This window comes from Camelus ferus, chromosome 14 (assembly GCF_009834535.1).
Source record: "Camelus ferus isolate YT-003-E chromosome 14, BCGSAC_Cfer_1.0, whole genome shotgun sequence".
Classification (NCBI taxonomy): domain Eukaryota; kingdom Metazoa; phylum Chordata; class Mammalia; order Artiodactyla; family Camelidae; genus Camelus; species Camelus ferus.
Genome location: NC_045709.1, coordinates 35,088,999 through 35,105,188, shown reverse-complemented (window position 1 = coordinate 35,105,188; position 16,190 = coordinate 35,088,999). Strand labels below are relative to the sequence as shown.

The following is a 16,190-nucleotide window of genomic DNA, read 5'->3' as shown; positions in this document are numbered from 1 at the left end:
ACAGTCAAGGCTCCTGCCTATGCTTTCTTCTCACCCTTTCTGCCTCCTGACCAACCCTGGTGCTTCCCCATGTGGCCCTGCATGGTGTGGCATGTCCTCTCCTGGGGAACCATGGGTAACAAACTATCTTCTCAGTAGCAGTCATCTCCCAACCTGTTGGCCCCACCATCTCTGAATAATGAAGCCTAATTGGGTTTAAGAAAATATATGGAAATAGGTTTAAAAATGGATAGTCTTGAGAAGATGGAAGTGGAATCATAGTTTTCGGACCTTCCCAAATCCAAGATCCCACATAAAAACATCTACTTAGCAAAATCAAAAACCCACAGACAACATTTGTGGCAAAACTAGGCGCCAGAGTGTAAGCCCTAGATCCCAGAGTACAAGCAATTGCAAACAAAACAGCCAAACATAAAGTCTGCGTGCTGTCGAGGTCGTACAGGAGGAAGTAGGGGGAAGCAGCAGGGCATCTGTGTGGACCAGAGAAGAGAGCTCCCAAAGAGCCACTGGAAATCACGGGGGGACAGTTTGAGAAGATCAGTGGAAACTGTGAGGCCTGAAGGGGCTGGAACAGTTCAGCTCTAGTAACAGACCTTTCAGGACATATCACCGCTTAGGAGAAATTGTAGAGAGTAGGACTGAAATTGAGCCGGGTAAGGGCAGTAGAGAGGAATAATAGAGAAGAGGAGGGAAATAGAGCCAGGAGATGTTAGAAAGCAAGCCACCATATTTAAAAACATTTTTTATTGAAGTATAATTGATTTACAGTGTTAGTTTCAGGTGTACAGCAAAGTGACTCAGTTATACATATACATAACGTATATTTTTTTTCTTTTCAGATTCTTTTCCATTATGTGTTACTGAAAGAAACTGAATGTAGTTCCCTGTGCTATACAGTAGGCCCTTGTTTATCTATTTTATATATAGTAATGTGTGTCTGTTAATCTCCAGCTGCTAATTTATCTCCCCCTGCTCTCTCACCTTTGGTAACCATAGTTTGTTTTCTGTATCTGTGAATCTGTTTTTGATTTGTAAATAGAATTTGTATCATTTTTTTAGATTCCACATATAAGTGATGTTATATAATATTTGTCTTTCTCAATCTAATTTCACTCAATATGATAATCTCTAGGTCCATCCATGTTGGTACAAATGGCATTATTTCATTCTTTTCTATGGCTGAGTAATATTCCATTGTGTGTGTGTGTGTGTGTGTACACTACATCTTCTTTATCCAGTCATCTATCAGTGGACATTAGGTTGCTTCCATGTCTTGGCTGTTGTAGATAGTGCTGCTGTGAACACTGGGGTGCGTGTGTCTTTTCAAATTAGAGTTTTCTCTGGATATATGTCCTGAAGTGAGATTGCCTCAAGCCACCATATTTTTTAAGGCTGCCCAAAAACAATAGAAGGGGAAGCTTTGGGAGGTTAGGAGAGCTACTGTAAACTGTACCTTATTCTCAGAAGGTTAGGAAATAATTTTCTCATAAAAATGAGTTATGGAAAGGTATCACAGTCATAATATTAAAAAGAAATACATGGCTTAAATGTGTTCTTCCTGACAACACCATGTATGGCCCTGCCGAAGAGACCAGTTGGATCCAGCTGCCAAATTGCACTAAATATAAAGGATAGAGGAACATATTGAACGGCACCATGTGTGTGCAGTCTGCAAAATCCAGCTTCTGGGAAATTCTACAGCTCAATGGACAAACTATAAGGAAAAGAGAGGGATGCAGGAAGAAGCTATAGGTGAAAAGATACTTGAATGACACAACATTTTTGAAACTAGGGAAGACTAAACACTAGTGTATAAAGATGCACCATTCGGGTAAATAAAACATCAAGGAATGTGCATGGTTACTGTAAAAATCTAGATAGTGGTTACTCTTAGAGCGAAGGGATTGTTTTTAGAATGAGGGGTCTGACAGTTCTGCTTCTTGACTTGGTTGATGGTTACAAGGGTGTTTGCCATTTAATAGTTCACTAAGCTATACATACGTTTTCAGTAGTTTTAAGCATCTGTTATTTTAAATTAGACAGTTTTAAAAGGGAGGAAAAAAAGAAAGTTAAAACAGAAGAAGCAAACTATAGATTAAAGAGGGAAAATCCAATTAAGTAACCAGAATACCCAAGTGAAATCCTTTGAACTGAATTTTTTTAACTAATGCAAATTAAACAAATGATTTTAAATTAGTTGAAACCAAGTAGTTGATGTGTTACAATTACTATGCCTGAGGTCTACTGCTGAGCCCTTCTTAAAAAATAAAGGTTCCCAAAGGTTAAAATTTCCCTTTGGGCAAAGGCCCCTTGAAGCCCCAAGCATTATATTATAATATTAAGTCTTGGTTTTATTTCAAAACTTTCCTTTACATGTATCTGGGATATCAAATACTGCCTAATGAATTTAATACACTCATGCATAAAGATAGCTTTCTTTATCCATTTCATTTCATACTTTGGTTTATAGATCTGTCTTTAATTCCTTTTTATTGAAAGCTTTCCTTGTAAATAAATAAAAACATATCCTCAGAATTTCAGTTCAGATTTTATTCATGCATTCCTTCAGTGGTTTATGTTTTTTTATTTGTTTTGTTTTGTTTTTAATGGGGGTTGTAATGCAGGGGACCAGACTAGATTAAGAGAGACTTAATGGACATAATCAGATATGAAGCATGGTCCTGGATTGGAGATTAGTTTTGGCCAATCACAGTAAGGACATTCTCTATTCACATGAAGGAATTTGAATATAGCCTCTGTGTTTGGTGAGATAAAAAGCTTACAGAATGGAAAGATGGAAATCATTGATGAAAAAAATTAGCTTATAAACAGTATGATCTTATTCGGGTTTTTAAAAGTGTGTGTATGTTTATACACACACACATCACTCATAGAAAAAGATGTGGAAGGATATACACGAAGGCAGCGGGTCTTAAGGCACAGTCCCTAGGCCAGCAAGCAGCATTAGCATCACCTGAGCAAGGCAGATTCTCAGGTCCTCACCCAGACGAGGAACCCTGGAGCAGGGCCACGCATTGTGGGTGTTCTAACAAGCCCTTAGGGTGATTGTGATACGAGATCAACTCTGAGAACAGCATCACTAAGGTGTTAACCAGTATCTCTTGGTGGTGGTCGACAACTTTTAAATTCTCGCTTATCTGAATTACCTAATTCTAGTGTACATATAGATGAATTATATACCAATAGGTTATTTTTAAATTAAGAGGGTTTTTTTAGGAGCATTCCACAAATTTTGATGTATTGTGTTTTCATTTTCATTTCAGTTTAAAATATTTTCAAATTTCCCTTTGGTTTCTCCTTTGACACATGTTTTTTAGAAATACGTTATTTCATTTCCAAATAGACAAGGATTTTCCACAGTTCTTTCTGCTATTGACTTTTAATTTAATTCCATGGTGTTTGGAGAATGTAGTCTGTATGACATGAAGACTTTAAAATAATTTACTATATCTCTTTTATGGCTCAGAATATGGTTTATTTTGGTAAATGTTTTATGTGCACTTGAAAAGAATGCACATTCTGGTGGGTGGGATGGAGCATTCATTCTGCATCAGTTAGATCATCTCCATCCTTACTGAATTTGTGCCTACATGTTCTATTAGTCACTGAGTGAGAGGTATTAGAATCTCCAACTAGAACTGTGGATTTGTCTATTTCTCCTTGCAGTTTGATAAGTTTTTGCTTCATGTATTTTGAAGTTCTGTTCTTAAGTGTATAAAAAGTTAAAAATTTGTATATACTTTTAATTAATTGACTCATTTGTCATTAAGAACTTACCTTCTTTATCCCTGATGATATTCTTTATTTGAATTCTGCTTTGATACTAATGTAACCATTTTAGTTTCTTAAAATTATTAATGTTAGCATGATACTCCTTTTCCATCCTTTTCCTTTTAATTTATGTGTGTCTTTACATTTTCAGTGTGTTTCTTGTAGTCAGCAGAGTTGGGTCTTGCCTTTTTATCAAATCTGACAAAATCTTTGCTTTTTAATTGAGAGTGTTTAGACCATTTGCATTTAGTGTGATTGTTGATATCATTAAAATCAGTCATCTTGCTGTTTGTTTTCTATTTATCCTATAGCTGTCTTACTTTTTCCTGTCTGCCTTTTGATTAATTGAATCCTTTGATGATTCTATTTTACTTTCCTTGTTTGGTTTATTAGTTATAGCTCTTTGATTTGTAACTTTAGTTGTTGCTTTAGGGTTTATAATACCCATCTTTAATTTATCACAGCCTGCCTTCAAGTGATACTATTCCACTTCACATGCAGTATAAAAACTTAAGTATTATTCTTCCATTTTCCACTTTTTGACCTTTTTGCTACTGTTGAACAGGTTTTTGTCCATATGTTATGAACCCCACATTACATTGTTATTATTTTTGTTTATCAGTTATATTTTTTATTGAAGTATAGTTGATAACCAGTTATCTTCTATAGAGATTTAAGTAGTTTAAAAATTCTTAAGATGTATATTAACCACACAGTTGACATTTTGGTGTTCCTCAGTTCTTTGTGTAGACACAGATTTCCATCTGATATCATTTTCTTCCTGCTGATAGAGGCCTTCCTTTAACATTTCTTACTATGTGGCTCTGCTAGTGATGAATTCTCTAGCTTTCATGTTTGGAAAGTATTTTGCCTTCCTTTTTGAAAGATGTTTTTTGCTAGGTGTAGAATTCTAAGATGTTTAGAGTATGTTAAATCTTACACCATTTCATTCTCACTTACATTGTTTCTGACAGGAAATCTACTGTCACCTTTATCTTTGTTCCTTTGTATATAATGTCTCTCTTTTTGTTTTTTTCTGGCTGATTTTTGAGATTTTCTCTTTTCACTGTTACCACAATTTATGATGTGCTTCCATGCAGTTTTCTTCATGTTTCTTCTGCTTGTGGTTTGCTGAAATTCTTGGATCCATATAGATTTATAGTTTTCATCAAATTTGGAAAAATTACAGCCATTATTTCTTCTAATACTCTTTCCCCTCCCCTGCCATCTCCTCTCCTTTAAGACTCCAATTATAGCATATTAGGCTGCCTAAAGTTTTTCTTTAGAATTTAAAGTTCTTTGATGCTCTTCTAATTTTTTGGTAATTTTCCTTTCCATGTTTCATTTTGGATTGTTTTTATTTCTAGGTCTTCAAGTTCATTAGTATTTCTTCTGCAATGTTTAATATGTTGTTAGTCTCATCCAGTGTGTTTTTCAACTCACACCACATCGTTTTCATCTCCAGAAGTTTAGTTTTGATCTTTTAAAAATCTTTCATATTGCAACCTTTTGAACATAGAGAAAACAGTTATAATCACTGTCTTCATATCCCTTTTTACTAATTCTAACATCTGTGTCAATTCTAGGTCAGATTTGATTTTCTTTTTTTTTTTTTTTTTTTTTGTCTAATTATGGGTCATATTTTCCTGCTGCTTAGTATGTCTGATGATTTTTTTTTTAATTGAATGTCAGATATCATGGATTTTACTTTGTTGAATGCTTTGGAGTTTTGTATTCCTATAAATGTTGTTGAATTTGGGGGATGCACTTAAGTTATTTTGGAAACAATTTAGTTCTTTCAGATCTGGCTTTTAAGACTTGTTAGTTAGGACTGGTGTAGTGTATAGTCTGGGGTGAATTGTTCCCTACTCCTAAGGGACGACCCCTCAGCCTGCGAATCATGAAGTCTTCTAGTTTGGCTGGCGATAAGAGGTAGTAGTATTTCTGGCCCTTTGTGAGCCTGTTACCTCTGATCCTTCCTTCTTTTTTTTTTTGCCCCCATCTTGTGTGCTTTCTTTACAAGCATGCATTGATCAGTACTCTGCTGCTTCCTCAAGGGTAACCCTCTGTACTCTCCTAAATGCTTTCTCCTCTCCTGTGAACTCTCTCTACCTTGATCCCCTGCACACTCAGCCCCAGCTCTTCAACTCACGGAGCTTGCCAGGTTCTGGCTGTGTTCTCCCTCCCTGTGCCATCACCTGGAAACTTGCTCCAGGCAGAGGCTGGCGCATTCGTAGCGATCATGATTTTAGTTTCTTGTCTCCCAGGGATCAGTGTTTCTCACTGGTGACCCAAATCTTCAGAACTGGCATGTGCTTTTCTTCTTTTTCTTTCTCTCTCTCTCTCTTTTTTTTGATTGTTTCATGTCCAAAGATAAATCTAGTTCCTTTTATTCTATTTTGACCAGAATCAGAAATTTCTAAAAATTAATAGATTTTTTAAAAGAAAACCACACTTAACATATAGCCATATGTAAAATTAATAACATAATTAAGGTCAATGTGAAAAATTATATTCATACAAAATATTACAAAGAAAAACTCCATTTCTTGTAGGAGCCAGTCTGCAGAAAGATTCTTTGGTTGCAGTGAGTTCTAGACACTGGACAATTGTATCATATTTTATCTGGTTCCTATATGTCTTACAGTTGATGATGAAATGTTTTTGTTGTATACGCTTGATTTTTAAATAAGAAGAGGAGAGATGAACTTTTGTTGAGTCTTTTTAGAGGAGCAGCATATTATGTTGCAGAAAAAGCACAGATGTGGAGTCAGACGGGCTTGCAGTGGAATCTCAGCTGTTTGACCTTGGGCAACTCAAATAAGCTCTCTGAGTTTGGCTTCCTTCATGTGTGAAGCAACCACATTGTTGTGAATATTAAATGAGAGTGTATAAAGCACCTATTAAATGCCTGGCACACAGTGGGTGCTTAAGAAGTCATCTCTTCCCTGTGCCCCTTGCTGATGTCCTGTAAGTGACTCTTTTAATAAGACCCTTTGTGAAATAGCTCAGATGTTTCAGTTGCCTGCAAAATCCGTCTGAGGTGTCACTCACCAAAGTAATAGGGGAAAAGATGTTTAGGGAAAGAACAGAATGCGTTTGGGGACAGTGATTCGTCTTGCTTTGCCTTTGATACCAAGGCATTAAAGCATTTCTTCTCACTGACCAGTATTTCAGTGCAGAGAACACATTCCAAAGGGGGAAGGTAACATTCACAGGGGATCAAAGGAAAATAGGGAGGCTGACTGATATGTAGGCAAGCAGGGGAAGACGGGGCTGGGCAGCTGTGTTGAAACTAAATTGTGGAAGATACGTGTTACAGGCTGCATTGTCTCCCCCCACCCCCCCACGTGTATGTTAAAGCCGTGACACTCAGTACCTCGGAATATGACTGTCCTTGAAGACGGGGCCTGCAGAGAGGTGATTAAGTTAAAATGGGGCAGTTGGAGTGGGCCCTAGTCCAGTCTGAACAGTACCATTTTAAGAGGAGGAAACTGGGAGATAACTCAGGAGACACCTGGGCGTGTGTGCCCAGAAGCAAGGCCTTGTGAGGACACAGCCAGGAAGGCGGGCATCTGCAAGCCAGTGAGAGAGGCCTCAGGAGAAACCAGACCGGGGACGCCTTCAGCCCCCAGAACTGCTGTTTTGGCCTCTCAGTCCACAGTCCTTTGTTACGGCAGCCTGAGCAAACTCTGACTTACAGGCCCTCGGGCCCCAGCAGGGGACGTTCCATGATTCAGTGGGTCCTCCTGAGTAGGAATGGCATTTCTGGAAGCCCATTCATTTTAAGCAAATCCCTCTGCAGTCAGGTATGTGGGTCTGTAGCTGTGCCCTGGAGGCCAGCAGCATGATTTTAGTGAGAACAGGGATGTATGGCTTGGTTGAAGGGGCTGGGGAGGTGAGGTTAGAGATGGATGATTACAAGTCTGAGCCTCTAGAGACCCACTGGCAGGAAAAGAAAGATTATGGGGCGTTTGTTGCCTTTTTAACTCATCTGGAACTTGTTTCTGTTCTGCTTAGGTCGAATGAACAAGTGATTTGTCTAGGATGACCTAGTCCAGTTCAAATGCTCCCCTGTAACCCTCCCTATAAATCAAACTTGAATGCTTTCACTCTAGCCAAGCAGCAACCCTATTTTCCTTCCCGCGCGCTCCAGCTCATCCATTTCTAGTGGTTTAGGTCCTCCCTGTGCAAGGCCTTCCCTCTCAGCTCCACAAATGCCAGTCTAACCAGTAAACGGAGAGGTGCTTGCAGGCACCGCATTCTCACCCAGGCCAGTTTAGCTGTGACGTGACCCAGGCCTTGGAGCGCTCTGGCTGCAGAACTCGACCCAACGGGCTAATTCAGGCCAGTCTGATGTTCCCAGGCCTCCATGTTCGAAAACCATATGCTCAATTGGCTCAAATTGGTGCTTGTATTTGATGCTTTCCACAGAAATGCCAAAACCAGAAGAGAGATGTTTTAAAACAATGCCTGAAATTGGCAGCTACACTGACAGAGCAGAGCTGTTCTGTCCCGCATGGCCCGCAGCCATTTAGGTGGGCTCTGTGGCAGGGCTGGCCATGGCGAAAGATCTCAGAGATGGCTCCCCTGAAGCAGCCCTGGAGGCCAAAAGAGCACAGGGTGGCAGGCTCGTGAGTGGGCACTGGGCAGCCATTGGGAGCCCTCTAGAATTCTCTGGTTAATTCGCTCTGACATGCAGACACAACTGTGTCAGACCTTCTCCACCTGCCTCAGTCTTCTTGATGTTCTTCCTTCTGGAAACACGGCCATCCCATGGCTTCCACGACACAACTCTGTCTTCTGTTCTGTCCTCCTGTCCGGTGGTCGATGTGTCATCAGTGCTGATGCTTTCCCCCCCGGGACTCTCCCAGGCCGGCCTGTCCTCCGTGGAGTCGGAGTTTTGGATGAGTGTGTACCACCATTTCCAGCCTGTCTCTTCCTCACGAAATCCAAGGGCACCTCATACAATGAAAGCATCTAGAACCCTCCATCCTGGCCCTCTTCCAGTGCTCCCTGTCTCAGTGGGACCAGCATCCATCCAGATGCCTGCAGCAGAAACCTCAGTGTCATTCTGGTCATTGTCTCCTCTCTCGACCACCATTTCTAGCCCATCAGTAAATCCCAATGTATTTTACCTCTTAAATTTTTCTTGAGTCCACCTACTTTTTCCCAATTCTGCTTCTGCCCTCCTGGCCCAGAATACCATCCTTTTTTTGCCTGGACAATTATAGCCGGTAACCTGCACCTAGTCCGACCTCCTCTAGCTGGTCTCACACTGCCAGACTGATCTTTTAAAAGTACAGATGTGATCCTATCAGCCCCATATTTAAAATCCTTCCCAGTGCTCTAGGGAGAATGAGAAAGCATCTTAACATGGCCTTGGTGGGATCTGGCCCCTTCCAGACCCGCCAACCTTGTTATGCGGTCATGTTGGCCTCCCATCACTTTAAGTCACCTGGACAGGTGTTTTTACTTCTTGTCTTTATATGTTCTCCTCACCTCTCTTCCCCTTCAGATCTCAGCACAATGTCACATTCAGGGAAGCCTTCCTCCTGCCTCCTCCCCACCCGAAACTAGGTCAAACCTCTCTATCCTGACACTCACAGTCCTCTGGGACTCACCTTTGTTTCCTTTGTCTCAGGTGCCTCTTTTGTTAGGAGAGTTTTGGTACTTGTCTTTCTCACTAGACCGTGAGCTCCATGAAGCGGGGACTGTGGCTGGTCTCCCATCGTAGTGTCCCAGAGCCCAGCAGGGGGACACAGGGATGTGTTGTTGAATGAGTAAAGGGGTTTCACTTCCAGTGGTCTGCATCTCAGTTTTCTTATCTATCAAATGGAGATGTTTTTGCCATCTTTTAAGATTCTTGGGAGGAAAATAATGTGTCTCGCAAATAACGATTGTTGTTTTGGAGGATTACTCTCACTTTAAGGTCGAGGCTTATACATAAGACAGTGGAGATGGTTCTAAGTCAACTCATGCTTTTTTTTTTTTTTTCATATAAGAGTGTGGGAGAGGATGGGAGATACAAAAATGAGAATTTCATTATAAAATCGTATTTATTTGAAAAAGTAATGGGGAAGATTAACCTGAATAAGATGATACTTAAAATTTTTACTTTTCTCATTATGAGAATTCTGAGTGATCGTTTAAGATAATTTGGATAATGTAGAAAGACTGAAGAAAAGGCATCACCCTTCTGCATTGGTAATGTGTCATATAGACACATACTATATCATTTAATTGTTTATTTTTAATTTAGGCTATTGTAAAGTTTTTCACTATTATAAAAAATGCTGCAATTGGCATTAAGATAATTGCATAAATCTTGATTACATAAATGCATAATTTACCAAAGTCAAGTTACTGGATGCAAGAGTATGTGTATAAATACTTTTAGGCTTTAGATAATTATTCACTAATTATTTTTCAGAAGTGTTGTAGCAATTCATACATCCACCAGGAGTAAGAAGGTTCCCATTTCCTTGCACCCTCACCAAACCTCAGGTTTATAAAATACAAACATGCACTGCAGGCAGGCATATCTAGATGCGTATTTAATGGGTGGAAATAGCATTTGATTAAACTTGCACTTGTAGTGCAGATTACTCATGAACTTGGGCATTTTCTCATTAGCCGTGAACATTTTTTCTTCGATCAGTTACCTGTTATTCTTGGCATAGCTTTCTTCAGGAGCGTTTCTCTTTTTCATATTTATTTATAAAACTCTCTTTCCATTAAGCCCATTAACTGTATTTTTATCATAGATGCAAATAAGAGCTTCAGTGGATCCCTTTCACATGGTCACAAGTTCAAGGGTTAACTTTAACCACTTACCACTTTATTAATAAGGGCAGCTGGCTTCTCTCTCTCTCTCTCTCTGTCTCTCTCTCTCTCTCGAAAATTTTGCCACTCAAACTGCATGCTAAGAATATCCGTTTAAGTGTCTGGACTTTGAAATTGGACAGACCTGATTTCAGTCCTAGCTCTGCCGCACTCCAGCCGAGGGCCTGGGACAAATTACTGGGCCTTTGTAAGTCTCAGATTTCTCTCCTGGGTAACATGAATCCTTCTGGCCTTGTTTTAAGAGGTAAATAGCTTATGGATGGTGCCTGGTACAGAGGTGTATTCTGTAAATACTCGGTCTCTTTCTGTGCCCCTCAAAGACGTGCTGTTCTGTACATACATCTACAGACATGTGTTTTGTTTCATCAATGAGCATGTATATTTTAGTCCATTGATAGCCAGACATGCAGTTGCTCATTAGTATTTGCAGAAAGCTGCGATCATCGTATAAATGAAAATAGAAAAATTCTTAATGAGCTCTCTGAACTCTTTAAGTCTAGGAGAGATTTTAATTTTCAAGCTCGGGGATAATATTAGCAAATTCAGATCTGTTCTGTAAGCGTGGGAGACAATGTAAGTTACAGCATTCTGGAGAAAGAAAGAAACAACCTTAAATACTCAAAAATACTTTGATTTTAAACAGCTCCTAGTAAAGTCTCCAAATACCTGCACCCTTTCACTGAGAATTTGTCTCATTCTGTCCTTTTTTTCTTTGTAGGTGTGGCTGGATCTCTTAAAACCTATTGTCAAGCAGATTAGAAGTAAGTATACGCCCCATGTGTTTCACAGTGATGTCAAGTAAGAAGCCAGGCATTTTCCTCGTGCAGACGTCCTGTGTGGCGTCGAGCCCTGGAGCTGCATGTTCTTTTTTCCCCATGGTTGCTTTTTCATCCTCCACTAATCCACGTATTATTAAAATGTGTCTTCTGCAATTTTTCACATGTAACAATTTGGCAATCAAAACCTTGCTTGGGAAATCAAATGTCATTTTGATTAATGACCAAAGCATGCTATTAAGCCCTAGTCACTGAGCTTGTCCTGTCAATGCTTGTGTTTCTTCCTGTCGATTTTGAAAGGAGAGGGTGGACCCGTTTATTCATAAAACTGCTGTTAGTTTTTTTATCTTGCCTTTTCAAAGCCCGTGAAATCAGAATGCAAGTGGTGTTTGGAAAAATGAGGCACCCCAAAGTGTGTGTGTCTGTGTGTGTGTGTGTGTCTGTGTATCTGAATGGCAAGCAGGACGGAAGGGAGTCTGACTTTGCATTTAGACTGTGGTCAAGAAATGATTAAAGAGAGTCTAGGAGAGAAGTAGGGAAAGAAAACACTCTTTTCTATCTCTTTTTTCTTTGTGCATCAGCACTGGACCATCCTCCCCTCTCTCTGCTTTGAGGTCAAGTTCAGAGACAAGCTCTGTTCTCCAATTCATCCCAATGGTCCCTCACTGTGGCCAGAGACCCAGCAAGAGCCTGAGGATGGGAACCAAACGGCATGCCCTTAGTTGAGCATGAAACACAATACCTTGTGGGGCCGTTTTTATGTCTGATTAAGAAACCCCATCGGGCCACTTGCAGCAATTTTTGTGGGTGTTGAATGGCCCTCATGCGATTGACATTGATGTTGATCTTGTATCATTTAAATTAAGCAATTATTAACGCAGAAACCAAAACAGCCACTGTTTACCGTTTATTGGGTGTCTGGCTGCGGGTAGGAGGACACATTGAGAGGAGCCCCCACTCCTGATGGCTGGAGGCAGCATAGTGTCTAGAATGATGATGCTTGTCCCCATGGGAACTTGCAGTGGGAGGTGCCGGCGGTGGAAAGGTGTCACCCCAGGCCGGCGCCTGCGGTTTGGGGTCAGCACCAGAGCGGAAGTTCCCCTCCTCATCTTGTGCACTGTGACTCGCCCTGGGTGACAAAGCTGTCATTTTCCATTTGAGTGACAGCATCTTCCTAGCTTTGGGTTTTTGAAAGATCCCAGTGGCCTCATTTCATTCCCCAGCTGTGAAGACTGTGGGAGGAAAGAGCTGGCCTTCCATCTCCCCCATTTTCTGTCACTTTGTGACCCGGAATCGACGTGTGAGGATTTCTGTTCATTTTTCGCGTGGTTAGCGGAAAGAAGCCCCACTTCTCTTGGCTTTGGTGTTCCCCTGCCTTGTTGTTTTCCTCCCAATTTTATACATATTGTGACATCTTCACCTTATGATATCTCGTTTGGGGAGTTTTTTCTAAATTTGATTGTGTTACCATAGACATTATAGTACAGCATCTATTTTCTGTGATAGTGAGAGGTAGAGCAAAAAGACATTTTCTGCTTTTATGCAACTGCTGTGAAAATTTGGATTTTATTATAATACCTTATATTTCATAGAACATAAATTTACTGCTGTTATTCCAAATGGTAGAACCTGTAAGGCTGCCCTTGTATAAGTAAGTGGTAGCTTACGCAGCAAAACAAACTGTGACTCCGGTTACAAATTATTATTTTACAATCTATTCGATGTTCTGTTTTAATTCTGAAAAGTTATCTGTCTCACTCCTGGTCTCACCCTGTCCACCTCTTCCCAGATCTGCTTCCTAATTTCATCAGAACATTTCAGTAAGACAATGTATAAGACACTTAATGAAGGCTTTGGCTGGACTGTGATAAACACATTAGCAGCTGTACCTTGGAGATAATTAAAATAATAAATTACGTAACTGATTTACATTTTCGTTATCTCTTCCTTAAGTTATCCAAAGCCTACACTTGGACTAAGGCAGACAATTAGATAAATTTTTGTAAGACAAATGCCTGCTTTTAAAACCTGGGGTACGAATTAAATCTCCAGAGAAAAAGGTTAATGCCTCGATGTAATACCCTTTTCACAGTGTTTTTAAAAACAGGTATCTGTCTCCCCATGATATGAAAATGTGAATTAGTAACTGAACCCACCCAGCTGTTCAGTGACCTGGCATTGGCACATGTACTCTTTTTGGGGGGGAGATGGGGGCGGGGCAACTCAATATTTATTTACTTACTTACTTATTTACTTATTTACACAGAGGTGCTGGGGATTGAACCCAGGACCTCATACATGCTAAGCACGGGCTCTGCCACAGAGCTACACCCTCCCTGCTACTGCCCGCCCAGCAGATGTACTCTTGGCAGCTTGGAATGAGACATTATCTGGTGTATAATGTAGCTTCTAAAGTCTTTTTTTTTTTTAATGGTATTTGAAGCCCAAATCAATAAATGCTTTATTTTTCCCCCTTTTTTAGGGCCAAAGCATGTTGTTGTTAAGTTCGTGGTGAAATTCTTTCCACCTGACCACACACAACTCCAAGAAGAACTTACAAGGTTAGTGGTTTGGAAACTGGATATTGATGGATGTTCTAAGTTGACTGATAAATCATTTTCACAGTGTTTCCTTGACCAGCATCTGCTCTGGGCTGAACAGTTTAACCTCCCTCTCTCCCAGTTGTGCTCACAAATGTTGGGAGAAAGAAAGTACCTTGGTTTCCTTGAAAGCTGGTTTCCTGAAGACTGTACTATGAAGTGCACTGGCCTTATTACCTGTTACTGTCATATTTTCCCCTTGTATCTCTGTCACATCACAAGACAGTTTGGGAAAATGAATCTCTTCTGTGAAACCAAGGTGTTAAGTCAGAGTTTCTCTCTGTTGCTGCAACAGATGAATGGATATGAGCCGGAGGTCAGTTTCTTTGAAAGTCTGGCCAAGCCCTGCCCTTGGTAGCTGTGTGACCAGCCAGTTACTTAATCCCTCTGCGCCTCCACTGATTCCCACGTCAATGTGATTGCAGTGCTTGCTTGGCCAGGGTTGTTTTGAAGATAAGCACTGTTCTACATCAGGTGACTGGAGCCCAGGAGGGATCTGTGAATGAGAACCGTCATCCTCCTCCTCGTCACTGCTGCTACCCATTTTATAATTTGCAGCAAGACACAGAGAGCAGAGCCTGGTGGGAACACAGGAAGATAAAATGCTCACCTTTCAAGGGTGCTGTCCGTCACGAGGACACTAGTCTGACCAGCCAGATCCTTGCCACATATACCTTTCGAGCTTTAGCTGTCATATCAAAGGCTGTCACTGCTTTCTCATCCCTCTTGGTCAGAGCACAGTATCTTGGATGGTTGACTATCATTTATTAAAGGGATGAAGACATGCAGGCAACAGTATTGATGAAGGGCACTCTGTGGGAAAGCCTCGTTCTAGGGACGGGGAAGATACCGATGAAGACAGGCCTGACTCTCATGGGAACAGACGGTGATTAAATAAACAAGGAAAATACCAGATAATCGTAAGAGGTCTGTAGGTAATTGAAGTAGGTGATGTGATGGATGGTAACTGGGCAACAACATTACAGTGCTTGGTCTGAGGAAGTGACAAGGAACTGTCAGTCATTTTCGGAGGAAGAGCCTTCCAGGCAGAAGGTCAGCAGGCAGTGCCCAAGGCAGAAACAAGCTCCAGATTCTCAAATTTTTAAGAGAGGGCCTGTGTGCATGGCAGGGCTGTAGAGGGCAAAGTGCAGTGAGGTGAAGCAGAGGCCCGATGGTACATAGTGTTGAGATCAGTTGCCATGGAGACCAGGCGGCGGAGGACAGTGAGGAAGAGGCTGCAGTCACCCAGGCCAAGATGATGGCAACGGCACCAAAGGAGGTGAGAGGAGTAGAAATGGAGAGAGTGGTTGCATTTGGAATGTGTGCTGGAGGCGAGGTCAGTCTGAATTTGTGGTGGGTTGACGGTGGAGACCTAGGGAAGTAGAAGGGAGGTTTAAATTTTTGACTTAGGCAACTGGGGGGTGGGGTGATGACTTGAAGGGGAAGGGGTGGAGAGTCAAGAGTATTGTTCTACAGGTCTCGGTGGTGGTCCCTGCTGGGCATCCCGTGGCTGTGTCAGGAAGGGCACCGGGCATGCAAACAGGCGATTCGAGGAAGAAGGGTTGGCAGAGGCTCTTCCCAGGGCTTCACGTGCTTAGAACGAGTCCCCACTAATGGTTTACCTCCGCTTATGTCCCTCAAGTTAGTGAAGCAGTTAAGTGGCTAGGACCACTTCTGAGACCTACCTGCTGTCAGCTAGGATGCTTCACGTAAAGGAGTGACCGCTGGGGCTGCTACCCCGAGCTCCCAGCCGGGGGCGCCAATGCAGTTGCATCTTCATTTGGTGTCATTATCAGGGCTTCTGTCTCAGTTTCTGGGGCTGGTTTTCCTGTTGTTGGCACACGCATTGCTCAAAGCTCGGAATATTGAGATGAATCCATAGGCGAGTCCAGCTGTCGGTCAGCAGTGTATCTTTTTCTCCTATGTCTCACTAAGCCTTCATCCTGCTTAGGAAGTTGGTGGCGTAAGTCTTCCCCCCAAACTTTTTCCCTGTTTTCTATTTTGCCATGAGTTTTGCCCCTTTTCCAGTTTTGTGCATCATCATCTCTAGAGGTTCATGCTTGTCTGACATCCTGGTCCTTGTTATAAAATTCCATACAACTTGGTACCATCAAGCCATGTGCCTGGTACTTTGCCAGCTGCCCCATCCATGTAACGACCTCCTCAAGTGACACAG

The 16,190-nt window shown here is 41.4% G+C and overlaps 1 protein-coding gene across 5 annotated transcripts in view; it reads left to right on the top strand.

Annotated features, from left to right (window-relative positions):
* Positions 1 to 16,190, top strand: part of FARP1 (FERM, ARH/RhoGEF and pleckstrin domain protein 1) — a 277,212-nt gene that overhangs the window by 187,793 nt on the left and 73,229 nt on the right. For all 5 annotated transcript variants that reach the window (XM_032496743.1, XM_032496745.1, XM_032496741.1 and 2 more), the window contains 2 exons: positions 11,357 to 11,399; positions 13,897 to 13,975. In XM_032496743.1, coding sequence (XP_032352634.1) covers positions 11,357 to 11,399; positions 13,897 to 13,975 — 122 coding nt within the window. The remainder of the gene's footprint in view (positions 1 to 11,356; positions 11,400 to 13,896; positions 13,976 to 16,190) is intronic.